General features: G+C 40.7%; 1 protein-coding gene across 2 annotated transcripts in view; it reads right to left on the bottom strand.

Annotated features, from left to right (window-relative positions):
• LOC141633422 (calcium-dependent mitochondrial ATP-magnesium/phosphate carrier protein 2-like) overlaps nt 1-4,865 on the bottom strand; it is a 35,832-nt gene extending 30,967 nt beyond the window's left edge. Inside the window, exons 1-3 of one of the 2 annotated variants that reach the window (XM_074445900.1) lie at nt 4,789-4,865; nt 4,611-4,663; nt 3,312-4,506 (exon numbers count right to left, since the gene is read on the bottom strand). In XM_074445900.1, the coding sequence (XP_074302001.1) occupies nt 3,312-4,485 (1,174 nt within the window). In that variant the 5' untranslated portion in view covers nt 4,486-4,506; nt 4,611-4,663; nt 4,789-4,865. The other variant, XR_012538192.1, reaches the window with a different exon arrangement.
• Between the last annotated feature and the right edge of the window lie 18,883 nt (nt 4,866-23,748).

Here is a 23,748-nt window from a genome sequence, read left to right on the forward strand (position 1 = left end):
GCGCAACAATCAAGATTAGCAATACGTGCAACTTTGCAACATTCAAGAAAAGGCGTGTTCCGAAGATTGTAAAAATTGGTTCCCTACATTTTTCCATTTTAACACGGTGATACCTCTTAAACTTATGTTTAACTCGGATGTAAATGTCAGACACAACACAGTTTGGACTTTGAAGTATCGGATACGGTTATTTTCCAGTGTGGAGTATCGGACACGGTTATTTTCTGTGAAATTTCATTTTTTTGGTCTAAAATTATGTGTCCCAGTGTCGTGTTGTGTCCGATACTTCACTTTGGTCGCGACACGCAACCAGAGTGAAGTGCAGGAGTAACACAACCTTAACCAGTTAAACTCAAAATATTAATAAAACAACAAGCTACTGGTCTAAAGAAGTCCGGCGACCATTCCTTTTTTAACGTTTTCTTCATAACAATGGTCTTGTCAAATCATAATTCACACAAAAAAAAAATGAACACGCCAATTCTAACTTTTCATGCCATCTCTTTTAATTTTCTATATTTTTATCAAAAATTCTGCTACTTCCGTGTAACTTCTAACTCCTTCAAATTCAAATATATTTTCATATTAGATCCTTCCTTCACTTTCGCATTAGTAGACAAGAACCAAATAAGCAAGGAACTGTAGGCAGAGGCAGATCTTGGACAAATTGTCAATGGGGAGGGCATAAATACAGCTAAAACTAATCATACAACACTGAGACAAGATATTCTTATCTTATTTCCATTGATGTCACATTATAGAAAGATACTCAATCCAAACATCTGACCACAAAATTATAAATCAGAAATAGTAATAGTTTTAACTTTTAAGACTTTAATGTGTTACTGTACTAGAGAGGGAGTACTTTTTAGGAAAAAGATAATACAAATAATTAGTTAGATAATTTAAAACCCATTGTTGCATTTAATTTAATGCCATTGTTTAATCTTGTATCCAATCACAAATTGTCTTTTAGCGGTCTTAAACTCCATCCATTCCGCTAAATCTTTCCACAATTCAAATCCATCCATTCATGAACTCATGAACCTTGCTTTGAGGGAAAAGGACGAGGTTGACCTTTTCCAAAGTAGGAAAAAAAAGAAAGGTAAAGCTGGTGAAAGGAGCAAGTAATAGTGATAGGAGAAAGTGGAAAAGAAATGGACTTGTCTATAAGTCCAACGATGTTGTGACATGAGCCATGAGCTAAGTAACAACTCCACAGGGCATTGTGAGTTGAAGCTTTTAACAATCAACAATAACTACAGAATAATGTAGTTGGGCTGAGGGTGTGGCCCCTGCCCAAGTAAGTGAAGATCCACAGTGACTGTAGCTTGTAGGTGACCATGAACCAATTCAAGCCTATTCTCTGTAACATAAATCACTGAAGATCTGCTCTAAGCATGTCAACCCCTCTAAGGATGACCTATGGAAATGTCACTGATCATTATTTTTGTCTTGTTTTATTTTGTTAATTCCAGCCTATTCTCTGTAACATAAACCACCCTTCCCTACCCCGACACCACCGTCAGAACCGCCCACCCACGTTGACCCGACCAACCCCTCTCCTGACCTCTGACTAATCAGCCACTCCACTCCCCAAAAACCTTCCAAACTGCCACCACCACCATCATCCATCCCCAACCAGTAACCACAACCTCTCGCCACCATGAACCCACGAACAGACACACTCAGACCACCCTACCCCGTCTCACTCCTCACATTCGACCACCTCCATCACCGTAGACTTTCATCGGCTATTATAAAGGGTTTAAGGTACGATTGTCTAACAACATGACCCAACCCCTAAAGGCCTAAACCTTTTCCAGGTTCTTCCGTCGTCGTACTCAGGGGACAGGCACTCAGGCTCAGTTTTGCTACCAGATTTCAAATCAAATGACACCCTCTGGTATGCTTGGCGAATCCAGATATATTTTTGTCTTGTTTTATTTTGTTAATGGCGTGTAGTTATGTGTGGTAAGTGTAGATAGGTTATGGTGAGGAGTTAACTGGCGGTCTCACAAGTTGCAGTAGAGTGTTAGATCCAGTCTTGCATTATACATTTTTTTTCATTGAATTTCAACCATTTCCCAAAAAATACAAAGTAGTGAAAGACATGGTCAGAAATAATTACGATGGAAAAAAGAAAAACAATGGTCTTCTGAATTTTCTCAGGGGCCTACTTACATCCTATTACCCGGGGTCATACTCCTGAACAGCAGAAAAGAAAGAGACGCATCAGGCGGAATATGAAAGTATCAAAGATATATTAGCTTTGGTCACTTAATAAGAGGGATTTACATTTCAAAAACTGCCCATTGACAAAGCCATTTCCCAATCACAGTTATGTTCCAAACAACAGTACCGATTCCTACTTAGGCTTCAGTCCATCTCAAATCGAAGCCCAAATTTTGACTTGATCCAGCCAAGGATATTTTTTCAGGCACTCGGTTTTGGAAGCCTGGGGCTCTATACTGGTAAACATTTTCTACTCATCAAGTGACCTCTCCTTATCTTCACCATCCCATGGCCAATACTCATTTTGTAAAACTCTCTCCTCGGTCCTCACTGAATCCTAGCCACACTAAATTTCTCAGAATTCTTATAAACATCACAGCCACAAAGAACCTAGACAAAGACAGCAGAAACGCGTAGTGCAAGAGAATAAGAGGTGTAAGAGAAATGTTGGCTCATAGAGTGTCAAAAACACATTGTCCAAGGTGGAAAACCCAGATAAACTTTACACATGAAACTAGAAGAACCATCATAGATTACGTTAAAAAAAGGATAGGCTACAGGCTACAACTCTATGAACAACGGAATGGTAATTTCCCACCAATAATTAGAAAACACACTTGAGGTTATGAATACGTACATTTACCAAGCAGCAGCAAATTGCGAGGTGGCTTGACCCTTGTGTTCCCAGAAAGTGGGTCATCGTAGAATTTTCTTACATTGTAAAAGAAAGACTCTTCAGTCACTATTATTTTTACCCTAAACCACTCCTAATATATTCTTATTACGAACAGTATCATCCCAGCATTTTAAAAAAAAAATTACATAAAACCCTTAGACAAAGATATTGTGGATCGCTAACAGAAGGTGCCCATTTCGGCATTACATGTGAATATCAAATGCGAATATGCAACCGTCACTTATGGCATGATTTGATATTCCATGCTTCTATATCTTAACACAGTACTCGTAATAAAAAACAACTGAGAAAAGAGACTAGCAAATTTACAATTCTTGCTTAAATAGTAAAACAATAGAGAAACTGAATTTAGGGAAAAAAAAAAAAAAACAAATAATACCTTCACCCTCGGTGTATCTGAAGAAATCCTGAACAGAAAACAGCTTTTTCTTATCAGGAATATCTTTGGCAGCACGACCAAGATGGGGCACAAGCTCAATAAGTTCTGAAATTGAGATGGTTGACAATGTTGTTTTCAAGCGCTCTACATTGGACAAGGGAATGTCAAGCAGGCCACCAGCCAACTTTTGAGGTGGTAACCCTACGGATTCTTCATTAATCCTAGAAGTCTCACCATCATCCCCATCTTCATTCACGGGAGAAACAACTCCAGCATGAGTAGATGCTACTTCACCCACCCTCGCAAAATTTAGATTCCCCAAAAAATCATTCATATATGCCTTTTTACCCTCTATGATACTGGTTACCGCTTTCCAATTATCAACGTGAATGGCTGGTGAAGGATCAGTCAATGGAGAATCATAAACTTTTTCCTCCTTTCGTTTAGCACCATGGTCAAGCTTTTGAAGATTTTGAATTAAGTGGTCAAAAATGAGACCTACTAATAGTTCAAAGCTTAGCAGTTTCCCCTCTGCGCATTTATGATCCTCAGTCGGCAGCATCATAAAAAACAAGCCCTTTTCTGTTTCTCCTTTCTTCAAATCACACGAGAATGCGGAACTGGGTGGACAAGCAAGTGAAGAGAGAACTTTTCCCTCATCGACGACTTTTGAGCACCGTTTTTTTCCAAACTCAAAGGGGGCATGAAAAGCCTGGACAAAACCATCAAGGAACAAAGACCACGTTCTAGCAAACTGCATACAATTGGAACATGAGCCATCTTTTTGAGGGTAATCCCTTTCTTTTGACCGTTTTTTCATCACATTGACCTTATGATCAGAGCTCCCACATTTTGGCGACAGCACTCCTAATACTGACCTAATTGGAGTCTTTACTGACGGGCTTTTACTCCCACCCTCGCAACAAGTACAAGAGGAAGGAGTGATCCTCAACAATGACTCGTGTACCTTACAGTTCTTATTGCTGCTAATTTTACCAGAAGAATTCAAATGCCCTAACAGTTCCGCATAACAGGAAACCTTGTTGGAACCCAACCAAATAGACTCAAACTCTTTGGTAGCCTTCTTGAAACCAGCTTCTAATGGCGAAAACAAGTCCTTAACAACTTGAATGGAATTCAATAATGATTCAACAGGGTCATTTCCAGACACCATCACTAAAACCCTTTTCACTTACTATGAAATGTCAGCAAATAAGTTGAAACAAACAAACCCAATATCAAAATCCAGGTGAAGATTTCGATACAACAACTACAGCCCACATAATATAAACTACTTACCGCTTGTATCCCATGATAAGGTGTCTTTGCTAATATAAAAAACATGGGCAAACCTGAAATCAAAGGAAAATAGATAAATTGTTACAGAAAACGCAAAGCTATGACCTTTTCAGTTTAATGCTCTTCATCTCATCTATTTTCGTGAGATATGGAAAACAAACAAGAAAAGCGAATTTACCTGATTCTAATTTGGGGAAAATGGATCTCTGATGATAACAATTTTTTTCCAATTTTTTTAAAAAAAATAAAATAAAAAATATTTTATATATATAAAACTGGGTTGAAATGCTGTGGATGCGCCACGTGGCGTTTCAACCTTAATTACCATCATTAATTACAGCCGATAATTAAATACGAACGTAATAAATGCAGCATAAATCTCAGCAGAGTATTAGTTATAGTTTAATAAATGTTATTATAAAATTACATCAAATAATTATGGTGGTTTAATTTTAAATAATTAAAAAACTATTATGACAAAAATTCTAAAATGTAAATCATTGCGTTTATTGCGAAAAATGCTTTCAATAGAGTATAATTTTTATTATATTTAATGAAATATTTTGATATGCATAGATGATTAAAGTGAGTGTCTCAAAATGCTTTACATTTACGTAAAAAAAACTTTTAAGAAAATTATAAAACCTAGACCATTAAATCCATCAAGAAAAATATATTTGGAAGAGTCATTGTATTTATTACAAACAAAACTTAAAGCTTACTACAAAAGATAAGCTTTTATAGTGTGGAAATGAAAAAGTTATATTGGGACAAATTAAATACACGAGTTTTTTTTGTGAGGGTTTAAGTAATGTGATAACGAGTATGTATGTACACAGTGATCACGAGTGGATTCGAATAATCAAAATAAAAGTAATGATTATTAAGTACAATAGTGCTATAAACGATATGAAAAAGTAGAAAACATGTTACATTTGTCTTTAATAGTTTCAATTAAATATGTATACGTCAAGTATAAAACGACATTGATTAATTATGGCTAACTAGATATTACTTTTAGTTAAATATTTTATATGTTACTCCGTATTTTTTAAATACTTTGAATTTAAACCTCAAAAAATAATATTTGAGAATGTTCAACCTATTTTATTTATAGGTAAAATCTTAAACATCATTATATATACTCCGTAGTTGTTTAAAAAAAATGTGCAAATTTCTAATAGTTATGTTTGATACATAGCACATGCAAGACACAACCAAAACATTCGAATAAGTTTAGTTTGGACTTGATATGTTTGCTCCATAAATTTCACACGGTATACAAAAAAAAAATGAAAAGTGCCTATAATTATATTCACATCATTTTGAACATATATTAACTAATTTGGAGCATAAATCTAATTTAAGAACTGAATGTTGATTGTTACATTATTCAAATATATTTTATTATAATTAATACTCCCTTCTATTCAATATATAAACTTCCCTATTTTATTTTTTCTGTCTATTCACAATAACTTCCCTATTTTCTTTTTTGGTAAGTGTTTGTGTGGTCCAAATTTAATTGTATGGTGGGGTAGTGTATATGTGTGGTCCAAATTTATTTATATGCTGGGATAATGTGTTTCCTTAATTTTTGTGTCAAAATGAAAGAGGAAATTTATTGCGCATAGGAGGGAGTATGATATTTGATTAGTTACAAAATTATTTATAAAACGTTGATCATGCATAACTAATTATCACTTATTAGTTACTCCGTATAATTAAAATTGCATGTATTTTATTTTAATACATTGAAATTAAAACTAAAAAAAATAAGATTTGAGAAAGATTAATTTATTTTATTTATAAACAAAAATATTAAATGTCATATATGAATTATATTATGTTTCTTCAATTATAATAATAAAAGTTTCAAACAGGCCGCGCGAAGCGCGGGATACTACCTAGTAAACTGGTATTCTTTCCAACTCCTTTTCAAGGGTATATATAATACGTAGTTGCTCTTTCATGTACGGGATTTACTTATTCATGGACTTTTTTACATAAGTTTTCCATCCTCTACCCTTCTAAAGAAAATTCTCTTTTTTTCCCCTTTCCATCTTCCTCCCAAAAATTAATCAAATTCCTAGTAAAATTGATCAATTATACATCTTAGATCTCATATTAATCAAATTCTTAGTAAAATTCATCAATTATACATCTTAGATCTCATATTAATTAAATAATAATTCCATTTTAAACTTTGTAAATATACCAATTGAATGACTCAAATTAATTAGGGTTATTGAAATTATTGTCGTGTGACGGCGATTGCCGGTACACTCTGTGGTGGGGACGACTAACCGGTCCATTGGGTGGTGCCGGCCGATAGTGCTGCTGGTGGTGGTAGGGAGAGGGAGTTACGTTGATGTGCTGTTTCTTTTGTTTCTTTCTTTTTTTTGTTAAATGTTTTGTAATTTTTGTTAAATAACAAGGGTATAATTGTAATTCACGTCCATAAAAGAGTAAAATCTGTCCATGAATGAGCACAACCCATATAATATCTATCTATTGGTTGCACAAGAGAAATAATTATTAGGCCCGGTTGTTTCTGGCTTTTTAGAGTTGAATGAATCGAGCCGAATCAATAAATGAATCGAATCAAAAAATAATCGAGCCGAATCGAATCAATGGAGCCGAAATAATCAATGTAGCTGAGCTGAACTGAACTAAGCTGATTGGAGCTGAATTGAACTGAAATAATATTAATATTAATATTAATATTAATATTAATATTAATACTTAATATAATAATAATAATGATAATAATAATAAATAATAAATAATAATATTAATATTATTATTATACTCCCTCAATTCAACTCCACACTACCACTTTCTTTTTTCACGTTTGCCAACGCGTCTTTTACGCGCTAAATATCGTAAACTACGTATTTGCAAAAAATATAAAAGTTAGATATTTTTAATGTACTCGTAACGACGAATAAAACAAGATCTCACATGAATATATTTTAACTTATGTATTGGGAGAAAATTGAAATTGAATGCTTAACTATAAATAGTGTACAAAATAGATAATGGTAGTGTGGAGTTGAATGGAGGGAGTAATTATTATAGTTATTAATATTAGTATTAATATTAATATTAATAATATTATTATTAATATTAATATTATTATTATTATTATTATTAGAAGAAGAAGAAGAAGAAGAAGAAGATTAATAATAATAATAATAATAATAATAATAATAATAATAATAATAATAATAATAATAATAATAATAATAATAATAATAATAATAATAATAATAATAATAATAATAATAATAATAATAATAATAATAATTAGGTGAAATAATGGAGCACCAATTTTCTAGATTGATGTTCAAAGTCTAGTCATTTATCATCCAAATTTGACTGATTAGGTAGCCATCACGAAGCACCAACAATCCTAATTTAATCAATTAGATAAATAAAAATTGACAGGCCCTAATTTCATCGTTAACAAATAAATAAAATTTGGTTGATTAATTAAAACTCAACAAATAATATTAATAATTGATACCAAGTAAATTAATTTATTATTTGATAAATTAGAATCTATCTTGTAGGTTTTAAGTCATTTGAGCAATTAAATTAAGTTTTAGGGAAAAATATTGATTTAAGAGTTCACTTGGTTCAGTTTTAGGTGAAAATGGTACAAAATAGAACATTATGAAAACGTGTATGTGAAAGAGTAAAATTCGTATATGAAAAAATAATTAGGTATTAATATAGTATTAAAATTAACAATGTTATTAATATTATTATTATTAATTAATATTCATAATAATAATAGTAATAGTATTAATTATATTAATATGAATATTATTGATTTTAATAACCATAATATTCATAATAATAACAATAATGAGGATTAATTAATAATAAATTAATGATGATGATGATGATGATGATGATGATAATAATAATAATAATATAATAATAATAATAATAATAATAATAATAATAATAATAATAATAATAATAATATTATTAATAATAATAACAATAACAATAATAATAGTAAATAAATAGTAAATAGTAAATAGTAAATAATAATAATAATAATATTAATATTAATATTAATAAAAACTATTAAGTTTAAGATTCGCAAAATTGAAATTGGCTGAATTTAGTGAAACTAAACTTAGCTGAGCTGAGCTGAACTGAACTGAATAGAGCTGAGCTGAGCTGGACTGAACTGAATAGAGTTGAGCTGAACTGAAGTGAGCTGAAAATAAGGCAGAAAGAACAGGGCCTTAGTCTGGATAATTTGATAGAGCTGACCTAAATGCCACGTAGGAGGATATGGGTACAATTAAAAAATGAATTCATTTTCTTTAGAACAAAAAAATAAAAAAGGCCATAGAAAGTGAAATGAATATTGTATTATCTTGGTAGAGGAAAGAAACCTTTTATTTCTTTTAAAAAATAGGGAGGATTCAAACCCATATGCATGACAGTTCTTTATTTATTCATTCTTTGTTTAATTAATCAGTGTTGATATATTACGATCACTTAATTATTCATTATGCTCCACTTTTTCAAAACTTTTTACTTTTGCCTTTATTTCTTTAATAGCTGTTGAGCGAAAACGATTTTTTAATGCTTTATATGGTTACTTTTTAATTCATATAACGAAGAAAAAAATCAATTCAATAACGAATCAACGAATAACAGCGTTATCGTTTTGTGAAATGAGGTATCAATGATTGAGATGGCGATGGAACCCATTGTAGATTGAATGAAAGCATGGAGAAGTAGATAGATTTTTGTAAAATGTACTAGAGAGAGAAAGCTAAATAAAATGTTTTGTATATTGATAATCATGTAAGTTGTACATGAGAGTTGTATATATACAAGATTTTATTCTATGAATAAGGAAATATCTACAACTGTTTGTTAGGCTTCACGGCGTCCCCCCCCCCTCCCCCCCCCCCCCCCTCCCTCCCCCCAAGGTTGGATTTCCTATATTTCAGATCAAACACTAATCCCAACTTGTAGGCTAAGAAAAAGTGTTATTGCTGCCCCAATGGCTTGGTCATTAAGTCAGCCAGCTGTATACTTGACTTTACATGAGCAGTGACTATCAGTCCTTCTTTAATCTTCTCCCTCGTAATGTGGCAATCAATATCCAAGTGTTTGGTTCGTTCGTGGAATACAGTATTTGTTGTAATGTGTTGCGCTGCTTTATTATCATAATTCAACTTCACAGGTAGAGGTACATGAACTCCAAAGTCCTTCATTAGTCTGCGTATCCCAACTAGTTCACTAGAGATATATAGCATAGATCTGTACTCTGATTCTGCTGATGACTTGAAACAAATTTCTGCTTCTTTGTTTTCCAGGAAATCAATGAATCACCCAAGAATATGCAATGTCCAGTTCAAGATCTGTAGCTATAATGACATGCTCCCAAATCAGCATCATAGTATGCTTTCAAGTGTAGGGCTGAATGGGCAGAGTAGAACAGTGAGTCCAAGAAGAAGAAGAAGAAGAAGAAGAAGAAGAAGAAGAAGAAGAAGAAGAAGAAGAGGTGTCTTCTGCCGGTAGGCCGGCAGCCGGCCAGCCAGAAGAGACACAAATCCTATACTTAGGCAAATTATGAAGGCAAAAGAGGTCCAAACTGAAAAGGGCTCGCTGCCGGTAGCCAAACCGGCAGCCGGTCAGCCAGCACAGAGCAGCTAGACGCATTTCAGCACCTAACCCTCATTTGTGACCTACTTTCATGGAAGCCTATATATACCCTCTCATAACTCACTTGTACACAAAACCCTAGACTACTAATTATTTCCAAATTTATGTTAAGCATTCCATAATCAAGCACTAATCTTTCCTTAATTAAAATTTAATTACATAGCAATTTAGTGAATCAAAATTTAATTACATAGCAATTTAATGTAGATCTATTTTGGTTGAATTGTTTACCTTTATTACTTGGGTTTGTAAGTAAAGATTTTAAAGAAATTCTTCGATTTATTAATCCAAAGGTTCCGTCTTTCTTAAGTGTTGGTATATTTCCTTTCCTTGTTTACTTTAGTCTTCAATTGTTTATATTTTTATTTCATCTTTAATTGTTGTTATTTGAATCCATTTAATGTTTATTGCAATGATGATGATGTTCTCTTCAATTGTTTACATTTCTCTTGTTAGCATGTGTGAGTAGTCCTCCCTAGGGTTTCGGGGGATCTCAAGTAAGATGTAGATGTTATGAATGAGTTGTTAACATTTATGTTTTGGGTGATTTATTGGTCTTCATAAGCATGCATTGAAGGTGTTTGATGAAATGTGTGAGTGAAAGTTTACATCTTTTATCAATATATGCTTAGTATTTCTTTGAATGAGAGTTCTTAGGGATGCTTGATAGTGTGTTTGTGATGAGTTGATAATCAAAGTGAAAATTTTGTGTTCAATTTAGGGAGAGGCTAAGAAATTAGTCTCTTAATCTGAGACCATCAATTACCGTGGACATGAGCCACCCGCGCCACGCGCACCGTCGCGTTGGTTTCGAATCGGCGGCACTTCTCCCATGGAACCTCGGTTTGCCAAAGCACGTCATGGGCCGTTACCGATTGGTGAGGCATTGAAACCGGTGAAAGGTTGAATAAGCCTGTATTTGTGGAGTCGCCACCAATTTATTGTGGAAAATTTGGAAACCGTTCGAATACCTCGTGTCATGTCAAGACACAAAGTAATGACATAAACACTAAGAACTCGTTACCCTTAGCATTCTATGTCTAGAATGACTCTCGAAGATGCCAATGGACACGGATGTCCAGAGATAACTGGAGTAAGGGGTGAGGGTACGTATTAGGAAGCTCTTTAATCGAACACCTAATCCCACCCGCCTCGATAGCGGCCTCTACTAATGATTAGGGAAATCGTTCATATTTGATATATCGTTGATGTAATGCATGCAATGCAACAAACATAGATTAATCCTAGCATGTGAAATTGGACTATGTCGGTTAACACGTGTTTTAGCAAACAATTTGGGTCGAAGTAAGAAGTTAGATTCATTACATGTGAATGCCATACAATTAAATCATACATAATAATAAATGAATTACAATAATTAAAATTACAAGAAATTACAAGGCTTTATTTAATCTACGTCAAAAGCCAGCTCAAAGAAAACAAAAGGAAAAAATAAATTAGGATTAAAATGTGAAAAATACGTTAGATTAGAGGTGATAATATGAATAATAGTTGATTTAAACCGTAATTAGGAGCTACGTCAAGGCGAGAAAGAGTTCAGAGACAGAAACCAACCCAGAACAGGCGCAGCATCCTGGAAGAGGCGCAACACTTCCTGCATCTGTTCTAGAGCGGGCTTTTGGCTGTGAAGTTAGAACCGCAACATCGTTATCGTTCGTTGGTAAATTTAAGATCGATTATTAATTTTAGACTCGAATTGAAGTGCTTTAATTGATTATATGCATCTGGGCAAGTCATAAAACGAATTAAAAAACGAGAATTTACAATGGTTTACATGATTATGATGAACTCGTGTCGGAAATACAAAAGGGAGAAACTTGAGATTAAGAACGGAATTAGACAAATAAGACTCGAAAGAAAACTTATGTATCAAGTTAGAACTTTCAGAATCTCAACATGAACAAGTCGAAACCCCGAAGAATCGATTTGAATTAAAACGGCGAAAACCCGCAAGTATTGAATTACTCGGGATTAAGGACGAATTATACATTGCGATTAAAAGGATTTTTTAAAACCATGACTTATGTACTGAAACAACAAAGAAAGCAAAGAAAAACGAAAGAAATAAGAAAAAGGGAAACTTGCAGGAAGTCGAGGAAGAAGAAGAAGAGCAGAAGCAGCAAGCAGCCTCTGGAAGAGGCGCAGCAGAGCTGCGATCCTTCGAAGAGGCGCAGCTCCTGCTGCGTTTCTTCTCGACGTCTGACTTCTACTGTTTTATAAAAACGGTTTTAAAAGGTGGAAAGTGCCCTGGTTAGAGGATTTAGTAAATTGATTAGGTTGATTAAACGTGGAGTTGGTCAAATTGGTCGGTCTATGCTACGTGACTGGGACTCAGAATGATCTGAGCTTACGTGGTCGATTGATCAAGCACGTAGGCGTCGAAACCAAAAGCGTAGTCTATAATGCAAAGAGAGAGAAGAGAAGGGCGGACACTCGCGTGCCAAATATAGAGGCCGAAGGCCTCTATTTATACTAAACATATGGAGGAGTTTAGGAATGACACGGATTTGGAAACAAATCACGGAAATATTATGAAAAGTGTGAAAAGAGGGTTGGAGAAGAGGCATATCAGCCACTGTGACCCTTGGAAGAGGCACGGCACCTGCTGCGTCCTTTCCCCGGAGGTTTTCTCCTCGGCAAGAAAGTTTTCCGCGTTTTTTTGTGGAATTTCGGTAGATATACACTTCCTTATTCCGTAAAACACAATATTGCGGAAGATATTTTCTTAAAATATTAAATTTAATTAGGAATAATTATCCAGAGAACTCTAGCTAGAATATTCCGACTTGGCATTTAAACGGTTTTTAGAAAATGAAGCGGTTTTTGACCCGGAATCCAAATGAACTCTAATTACTGTCAAAATGACCGTGTCGGCGCGTAGATGATGACCAAGGGGTTAACTCGGGTGTTTAAGCTATCACTTGTCGATGAACTTACGGACTGTTATAAATCGCTCCGCGTATCAAACATGCGGCCCAATCATCACGGGGTGGTTGGCGGGAGGTGTAGAAATGAGGTGTCTACAATTACCCATAACTAGTTAACACCATTTCTAGTCTACCTTGCTTGGGTGAACCCGAATACCCTACTTTTTCATCGATTTTTTACATATCATTATCTTAGTCAAGTTGCTTTTAATTGCTCTAGTCTTAGTTTAATTTCTTACACCAATTTCCTTGCTTTTCGACTAAACTTGAATTTAAACAAATTAAGTACAACTCAACTCCATCCTCGTGGTTCGACCCCGATTATACTACTATAATTGGGTTATTTACAAATAATTTTTGGTGCGAGAATTGACGGTAAAACCCGGTCATCAAAATGGCGTCATTACCGACAGAGACACAAATCCTATACTTAGCCAAATTTTGAAGGCAAAAGAAGTCCAAACTGAAAAGGGCTCACTGTCGGCAGCCACACCGACAGCCGACATAGAGCAGCAAGACACATTTCAGCACCTACCCCTCATTTGTGACCTAATTTCATGGAAGCTTATATATACCTTTTCATAAATCACTTGTACACACAACCCTAGATTACTAATTATTTTCAAGTTTATGTTAATCATTCCATAATCAAGCACTAATTTTTCCTTAATCAAAATTTAATTACTTAGCAATTTAGCGTAGATCTAGTTTAGTTGAATTAGTTACCTTTGTTACTTGGGTTTGTAAGTGAAGATTTTGAAGAAATTCTTCCATTTATTAATCCAAAGGTTCCGTCTTTCTTAAGTGTTGGTATATTTCCATTCCTTGTTTACTTTAGTCTTCAATTGTTTACATTTTTATTTTATCTTTAATTGTTGTTTGAATTCATTTAATGTTTATTGCAATGATGACGATGATGATGTTCTCTTCAATTGTTTACATTTCTCTTGTTAGCATGTGTGAGTAGTCCTCCCTAGGGTTTAGGGGGATCTCAAGTAAGGGGTATATGTTGTGAATGGGTTGTTAGCATTTATGTTTTGGGTGATTTAATGGTTTTCATAAGCATGCATTGAAGGTGTTTGATGAAATGTGTGAGCGAAAGTTTACATCTTTTATCTATATATGCTTAGTATTTCTTTGAATGAGAGTTCTTAGGGATGCTTGATAGTGTGTTTATGATGAGGTGATAATCAAAGTGAAAATTTTGTGTTCAATTTTGGGAGAGGCTAAGAAATTAGCCCCTTAATCCTAGACCATCAATTACCCATATCTAGTTAACTCCATTTCTAGTATACCTTGTTTGGGTGAACCCGAATACCCTAGTTTTTCATCGATTGTTTACATATCATTATCATAGTCAACTTGCTTTTAATTGCTCTAGTCTTAGTTTAATTTCTTCCACCAATTTCCTTGCTTTTCGACTAAACTTGGTTTTAAACAAATTAAGTACAACTCCACTCCATCCTCATGGTTCGACCCCGATTATACTACTATAATTGGATTATTTACAAATAATTTTTGGTGCGAGAATTGACGGCAAAACTCGGTCATCAAAATGACGTCATTGCCGGCAGAGACACAAATCCTATATGTTCCGGGTGTGATTCCGGAGCAGGATTTGTTACCACGTAAGCTTGGTGAATGATGTCTTTGCTCGTCTCTTCCTCTCGGTCTCTCCTGCAAAGATGAACAAACTGAGGGCTCGGCTTGGTACCGAGCGTACTCACTCCGACGCTCAAGTCAGTAAACTTAAAGAGATTAAGTTGTGTGTTACTTGGCAAAGTATATTGTAGAGAGATAAGGGAGTTTATACCAGATTAATAGTGAGTTTATGGATGAATTGTGGATTATTCGATCGTTTTCTCAATGAGGATTGAGGAGTATTTATAGACTTTCACCTTTTGTCACGTAGTGGCCAAGTGTCCAAGTGGCAGAGCAGGTGGAAAGACTGTTCTACCCTCGGCCGCGGGACCCATGGCAGGCCGGCTGGCCTGGTTGACTCCATGCCGAGGGGACTGGATGTGAGTACGCGGATATGCCTCCTGGCTGGCTAGTTGCCTAGCCGAGATCCAAGTGACAGGCCGACAGGCTGCATCGGTTAGGCTGTCTAATATGTTGACTTGCTGTGGATATCTTTGACCTTGCTCAATATGTTGACTCGGTCAGCGGGTGCAGAATATGCCCCATCAATTTGCCCCCAGCGTAGTCTATGCCGTGGTATGGACCTTCGATGAGTGTTGAGCGTATTCTGCGCAAGTTGAACTTCTTCCCCGGCTTCTTCTTCCCCGGCTTGGTTCTGTTCAGGCCGTACCATATCCCCCCTCCACATGGATGTGTGATGGACATCCTATGTGGAAAAGAAAGTGGCGCTGGCCGAGACCAAGGTTGAGAGTGCCGTTTGTACTTTTGATTGCCCCCGGCCGCTGCTGTCTTTGTTTTGTTGATTAGATGGCCGTTAGCAAGTAATACCAAGGAGTGTGTTGAAGAAGATTTGTAACTGTATGTCGATTGACATTCCATGGCTGCATGCTTGACACGTGGCTTGGCATTGATTGGTCGAAGTTTCATGGGCTTTGCCCTGATTGGTCCGCTTCATGGGCTTTGCTCTATAAATAGAGCAGCGTGCCCCGTTTTTTGGCCATCAAACTTCATTTTCTCAAAAAAATTTCCTCTCTCTTAGTTTTTTCGAAGAAACTTCTCTCTAGTCTTCAAAGCGTCACTCGGCGTAGCACTTTTTCAAGGTAAACAAACAAATTTTTCCAACTTTTAATTGTTAAGTTTTTGTTGTCACTATGTCTTCTGCGGATGCTCGACCCAGTACCTCTGCGCCGGGGGGCGAACCGTCGCATCCTGATGAAGAGGAGGCACTGGTTGTCACCCCGATAGGGTTTGGGGGTCCCAAGTCGCCTTCTCCTGAAATTGATCCTCAATTTTTGGAGGGTTTTGATGATGACGATGATGAGGCGACCCCTTCTGTCGTAAAGAGGCCGCTTATTTCGTGGCACGGTGATGCCTGCTCGATCAGTTCTGATCATGCCTGGACGAACAAGTTCGCTAGTTGTTCCGGTTCTGAACTTTTTGAAGATCATTACTCCTTCGGCGAGGGGTATAAAATTGTTATCTCTGAGGAGGGTCAGGCCGTCTGTTGCCCTCCCGAGGGTTGTATCGGCGTATACATCAGACACCTGGAGTATGGGCTCCGGTTTCCTCTGAATGAATACGTCGTGGCCATAATTAAAGCCATGAATGTCGCCGTGGCTCAACTGCATCCGTTGGCCATCAGGACGATTATTGGCTTTGTATGGTTATGTCTCTTTAAAGGGGAGGCCCCAACGGTGAACCTCTTCCGCCGGCTCCACCATCTTAAGCAGACTACCCTAGGCGGCCCGGGGTGGTACAACATACAGACCGAGCCGGGCTTCGTCACCGTTTCCAAGCTGACGTCTTGCAAGGATTGGAAGGGGCGGTGGGTATAAGTTGAGGTTCCGGAGGACTACTCGCTGCCCCGGTCCTTTCAGAGCCGCGTCAATTTGCGGTGTGAGAACCAAGGGAAGCATGACAAATATGTCTCCTGGAGTAAGCTTAAGATGGACGCCAGCAGGGTCTATCTTAATGAGGACGAAAAGCGGGCAATGAGGTTGTTTGAGGCTGAGAAGGATGGCACGCCGAAGGGATGGATGCCCCCGATGCAGATCGTTCTTCAGGATGAGCTGCTCTGCCACGTCGGCCTCATACCGGCCCTCGAACAGGGTGAGTGGGGTCGGTGTGAGGCCCACCCTTGCTTTTTATGCTTCTTTGTTTGAACCTTGTTTTATTTCTTTTGCTTGACTCCTGCTTCGTTTCTTTTGCAGACCGATTTGGCCCGGAACTGCCTGTCTCCGTCCTCAAGAGGTTGGGACTTGACGAGAACGGGAGAGCTGCATCCCAAGGCCGCGCCACGTGATCGCAGACCGGCCCCTCACGAACTTATGGAGCAGCAGTTGAAGGCACTGGATGTGACGGCGGCTCAGGCGCAGATTGCCGGTAACGTGCCGCGCCGGAAACCAAAGACAACATCTACGGTGGCAACGACGTCAACCCCAGCTCAATCTGCAATCCCCGTTGTCCAAAAGGAGCAGGTGGTCGTTGAAGTTGAAGACGAGGTCACCGTTGTGGAGGGTCCTCCTCCTTCAAATAAGAGAAAAGAGGCAATGCTTGCCGCCGCTGCTGTTACCGAGGCCCGGAAAGAAAAGGGGCCAGTTGGCCCTCTGTCTAAGAAGGCCAGGATTGGTACGGATCTAACCCAGGGCTCGGATTTAGCGGGCTCTTTAGGCATTCCTGATGACAGGCTCTCTGATATGTCAATGAATGTTGACATGGATGCTTTGTCTGAATTTTTTGTAGATCAACCGCCGCCGGCTGCCGGTCCCACTGAACGGCAATTGGAGAAGCGGCCTGTGCAGACGGGCAATCAAAATGTCACCGTCGACTCCTCATCCCTGAAGGTTTCCCCCGCTCACATTACGGCGGAGGGTGCAAGGTTGTCCAAGAGGCTGGCGAAGTGGACTGAAATAGCCGGCGCTCACATTATGGAGCAAGAAAAGCTCATGGCTGAGGCAGCTCCTACGCTCGAACGGCTTAGGCTTGAGCTTGCTGCTCTAAGGAAGAGGCCGAGAAGGCGAAGAAGGACTTCGTCGCAACCATGGAGAACCTCCTCACTCAGCGAAAGCTTAAGGAGGAAGCTGAGAAGCGGGTCCTGGCCGAGAGAGCCAAGGTTGAGGCTGCGTTGGCCGACGCCGCTAAGCTGCGGGAGGAGAGAGAGAAGCTTCAGGGCGGTTACGATGCTATGGTTGAGCAGAGGGAAAAATAGAAGTCCCTGCATCTGACCGAGGCGAAGGAGCACAGGAACACAAAGGCCATCCTTGCTCAGAGGGAGAAGGACATTGAGACGCTCCAAACTGTCATCATCCCTGACATGTGTGCCCAGTACCGGGACCAGGCTGAAGATGCTACCAGGTATGTAATTAAAGACCTCTTTCCTGAAGGTCCTTTCCCGTGGAAAGATTTTGACCGGCTTCTTGATGAGAAGGCGGCTGCTGAGGAGGCAATGGCGGCGGAGAAGGCGGCTGCTGCGAAGGCCGCTGAGGAGGCTGAGGCCAAGGCAGCCCATGCTGAAAAGGTGAAGGCGGCCAGGGAGGAAGCTGAGAGGGCAAAGGCGGTGAAGCCGCCAAGTCGGCTTTTGGGTCGCCCATCGATGGTGATGTCTTTATTCTTGCTGCTGGTGGTGAGCGGAACCAAGCATAGGGAGACGGGGCGGTCGTCACCGGATTCACCCGGCCCTTCGACGGCCTTTTGTTTGGGGGCCAACTATTGAGCCTTTTCTCCCTGCCATCCTTTTGGCGCTTCAAGTCTTATGTCTGTAACCTTTTGTTGTACTTTTTGTTTTTGTTAAACTTTTGGTAGGTTGTGTTTAGGCTATCCCTATGGGGACGGCCGTCGACTTTGTTTTGCCTCATCCTGTAAACATTTTTAATAAAGTTTGTTTATTTTGCCTCCATTAAGTTGTCTTCTTACGTTTCAACATATTGAGTGCTTTTTCGTTTTTACTTCCTATTGGCGAGGCAATTAGAAGGCGCATCTCAATTGTACTTAAACGTTTAAACATGTTGGCATGTCGGTCGCTTCCTCCACCACCCCCGGTCTTAGCCGAGGCGGTCAGATTTGCGCTTCCCAACCACCGTTGTGAACATGTTAGCGTATCGGTCGTTGTGTCCCCGTCGCCCCCGGCTTTGGCCGAGGTAAAACGAGGTTACGGCTCGACAGCGTTGGTATCTGTAGACATATTGATCGCTTCCTCTGCCGGGCCTTCGGTTGGCCGAGGCGGCTAGATTTGCGTCTCAACTGTACTTATACGTTCCTATTAGCGTATCGGTCGTTGTGTCCCCGTCACTCCCGGTTTTGGCCGAGGCATTGAGGTTATGGCTTCGACAGCGTTCGTATCTGTAGACATATTGATCGCTTCCTCTGTCGGGCCTTCGATTGGCCGAGGTGGCTAGAATTGCGTCTCAACTGTACTTATACGTTCCTAAGCATGTTGGTCGCTTTCGCGAGTATCAACTGCATTTGGCGTGACTGCCCGGCTTTGGCCGTGGCGTCTATTCTGGCATGACTATGGAGGGGACAAGTATTTTGATGGAAAACTTGGATTATTCTTCATAAGGTGTAATCATGCGTTGGGGTGTCCACAACGGTCTCGGACACCTCCGCCGTTATACAAAATATTTCCTTAAGTTGTCCGTGTTCCAGTGGCTCATCAAAGGAACACCCTCCATGTCCGTCAGCCGGTATGTCCCCGGCCTCATTTCTTCAACCACCTTGTAGGGTCCTTCCCAGTTGGCCGTCATTTTTCTATGGACGTTTCCTTTGTTTGTGGCGGCCGACTTTCTTAGGACTAGATCTCCTACTCTTAAGTCCCTTTTGTGGACCCTACGGTTGTATGTTCTTCTCATCCGGTTTTGATACACTGCCAAGTTGAGCCGTGTCGTGTCTCGACTTTCTTCGACCAGGTCTAGGGAGGCTCTCAGGCCTTCCTCATTTTCAACTGGGTCAAAGGTTTGCGTTCTGAATGTCGGCACCGCTGCTTCATTAGCGGGACGGCCTCGGACCCATAGACGAGGTGGAATGGACTGACTGCCGTTGCTTCTTTCTCTCGTGGTTCGAAGTGACCACGGGGCCGGTAGTTCATCACCCATCTTCCCTTTAGATCTTCGACCTTCTTTTTCAGCCCGTTCGGGATTATTTTATTAGCCGCTTCCGCCCCGTTGCTCGAGGGTGGCGGACGGAGGAGTATGCAAATTTGATTCCGAGCTCCTCCAACCAATTCATCACCATGTCGCTCCAAAACTCTCGGCCGTGGTCAAATACCATGACTTGGGGTAGCCCAAAACGAGTTATGACGTTCTCCCAAATCACTTTTCTTACGGCCGCCGTGGTCTTGGCAGTACCGCGACCCTCGACCCATTTGGTGAAGTAATCAACGGCGACAATTAGGTACTTTCTTCCTCCGGAGGCCGTCGGAAATGGCCCTAGTAAATCCATCCCCCACTGTGCAAATGGAAGGGGACTAAGCACCGGTTGCAGTCTCGAGAAGGAGCATGTATTACGGGCATGCATCCGACAATTCTTGCACTTCTTGGTCTTTGCTCTGGAATCCTCAAGCATGGTGGGCCCGAAGTAGCCGGCTCGGAGAGCTTTGTGGGCTAGCGTTCTTACCCCGTGATGTCCACAAATGCCTTTGTGAATCTCTGTCAAGATTAGCTTCCGTCCGGGCCGACACATTTCAAGAGTGGCCTTATTACGGACCTTCGTATAACTCTCCTTCAAACACCGAGTATCTTGCGGCGATCCTTCTTATCTTCTCAGAGACTGCGGTCCTCCGAAGCAACTCATTTGTCGTTTGTATTTCATTATCGGAGTCATCCACGTCGTCTCGGCTGATGTCGCCACCATGCCGATGGTCTCGGTGATGCTTTTAGCATTCCCGATATCCACCAGCACGGTTCGACTGACATTCTTGATGCTTGAACCGGCAAGTTTTGAGAGAGCGTCGGCTCGGTTGTTCTCGGACACTGGGACACATTGTATTTGGAAAGATTTCAATTTTGCGATGTGTCGGCTTTGACCCTTTCCAGGTATCTCACCATCCCGTCGTCTCGAGCCTCATAGTCTCCTCTGATTTGATTGGTTACTAGGAGTGAATCTGTCTTCAACACAATATGCTCCGCCCCGGCAGCTCTAGCTAACTCGACTCCGGTTATCACCGCCTCATATTCGGATTCGTTGTTTGAGGCCGAGAAGGTAAACTTCAAGGCGTACTAAAACTCGTCCCCGTTAGGGCTGGTGATAAGGATGCCGGCTCCCGAGTCATTTGCCGGGAGGACCCGTCGGTGTATACTTCCCACACCCCGGGATTTGATTCTTCTTGGTATGTGCACTCGGCTAGGAAGTCTGCAAGTGCTTGCCCCTTTATCGAAGGCCTTGGTTTGTACTGAATGCCGAAGCCGGATAGCTCCACTGCCCATTTGATAAGTCTGCCTGATTTTTCGAATTTTTCTAAGGCTTTCTTCAATGGCTGGTCGGTTAAGACCGTCACGGGATGTGCGTCGAAGTAGGGTTTTAACTTCCTTGCGGCAACGACGACGGCGAAGGCCGATTTTTCAATCAGTGGGTAATTTCTTTCGGCGGGCAGCAGTGTATGGCTGATAAAGTAGATTGGGTGTTGCTGCTTGTTTTCTTCTCTGACGATTACGGCACTGACCGTTGCCGAGGTAACAGCTAAGTATAGATATAGCGTCTCCCCCAGCGTCGGCCTGGACAGGGTCGGGAGAGTTAGTAGGTGGGCTTTCAGTTGTTTGAAAGCCGCACTCTGTTCCTCCCCCCAGCAAAAGTCTTTATTCCCTTTTAGTACCGTAAAGAACGGAGTGCTCTTATCGGCCGACCGAGAGATGAAGCGGGCAAGAGCAGCCATTCTCCCGGTCAGCATCATAACCTCTTTTCGATTCCTCGGCTCCGGTAGGTCCAGTATTGCTTGGACTTTCTCTGGATTGGCATCAATTCCCCTGGCACTGACAAGCACGCCGAGGAACTTGCCGCCCGACACCGGGTTATATTTCATTGGGTTGAGCTTCATCTTATATTTCCTTAGTGAACAAAATGTCTCGCTCAAGTCGGCCAAGTGCTCGCTGTCAGACTTGCTTTTTACAATAGCATCGTCGACGTAAGCCTCGATGTTTCACCCTTTTTGATCTTGAAACACTTTGTCCACTAGCCTAGTGTAAGTTGCGCCAGCGTTTTTCAAACCGAACGACATCATTTTATACATGTATGTGCCGTGTATGGTGATGAATGCGCACTTAGGCATGTCTTCCTCGGCCATGAATACCTGATGGTACCCCGAGAAGGCGTCGAGCAGGCTCAGCATAGTGTAGCCTGCCGTTACGTCAATTAAACTATCTATTCGAGGCAAGGGATAGCAATCTTTAGGGCATGCTTTATTAAGATTGGTAAAATCAACACACATCCTCCACGCCCCTGATGACTTCTTTACCATTACAACATTTGCTAGACACTTAGGGTAAGTACAAGGCATGATAAAGCCTGCCTCTAATAGTTTATCTACCTCGGCCTTGATGGCCTCATCTTTCTCGGCCGAGGAGTTCCTCATCTTCTGCTTGAGAGGGCGAGCGGTGGAGAGTACGTTCAGCTTGTGAACGATCACCTCCCGGCTCACGCCTGGCATCTCGGCTGCTGAGTATGCGAAGACATCTTTGTTCTTCCTCAGCAGGTCTAGGAGATCGGCTCTGAATTTTGGCTCCAGGCCGACACCGATAGTTACGGTGCGCCCTGGGTTAATTTCCACTTCCTCGGTCTCGGCTCCTTCGACCATGCCGATGTTGGTGTGCATTGGATCACCCTCCTGCTGTAAGGATGGGCTCTTCCCCTTCTCTGATTTCTTCGCCACTTTGAGGGATTGCATGTTGCACCCTCTGGCAGATACTTGGATATTGACAATTTCGTCTCTCTCGTCCTTTGAGACGAGCTTTTGTGCTTCCCCCCGGTCCAAGACATACATCAATGTCAGGGCCTGGATGGACATCACAGCATCGGCCTCACTCAAAGTGACCCGGCCTATGAGGACATTGTAGGCGGACGAACCATCAATAACCACGAACTCTGAACAAACATTTTTGGCCGCGTCTGCTTGGCGACATCACCGGCGATCCCGATTGACCCCGGGGTACCAGGCCGGCCCCGAGAAAGTCGTACGAATGGGTTGGTGCAGGGGCTGAGGTCTTCAATCTTCAGACCGATATTGAGAAAGCACTCCCTGAACATGATGTTCGTGTAGGCGCCTGTGTCAATCAGGCACCTCTTCACCAAGTGGTTGGCTATGTCTAGGTGGACTACGAGCGGGTCGCTGTGCGAGGCGATGACTCCTTCGTAGTCCTTCTTTCCGATGGTTATATCGGGGACGATGGAAGCGGGGGTCGCTGTTTTGGGCACAAAGTTGATGGCTTGGTATAGCTCATTCAGGTGCCGTTTGTGCCCATTAGCTGACCCACCGTTCTCGTTTCCTCCGATGACAATCTGGATCACTCCCTTCTTGTTGGAATACGATTTTCTATTCGCCCGTCGGAGCTTGTTTCCGGCCTCCAGCTACATACTTGCTGAGGGCCCCTTTTCGAATCAGCTCCTCGATGGCGTTCCTCAGATGCCGACAGTTGTCGGTCTTATGGCCGGGTTGGCCGTGGTAGTCGCAGAACTGGCTAAGGTCGCCGTCCCCCCTCGCCTTGGGAGGCCTTGCCCATTTCTGACCTTCGTTCTTGCTTAGGGCAAAGACCTCGGCCGGTGATTTGACCAGGGGGTGAGACCGCTGTACCGCTTCAGGGTGTATGGTCCCGAACTCCCCCCGGCGCCCGCCGAGTTCTGTTTCCTGTTAAATCTCTCAA

This window comes from Silene latifolia, chromosome Y (genome assembly GCF_048544455.1).
Source record: "Silene latifolia isolate original U9 population chromosome Y, ASM4854445v1, whole genome shotgun sequence".
Classification (NCBI taxonomy): domain Eukaryota; kingdom Viridiplantae; phylum Streptophyta; class Magnoliopsida; order Caryophyllales; family Caryophyllaceae; genus Silene; species Silene latifolia.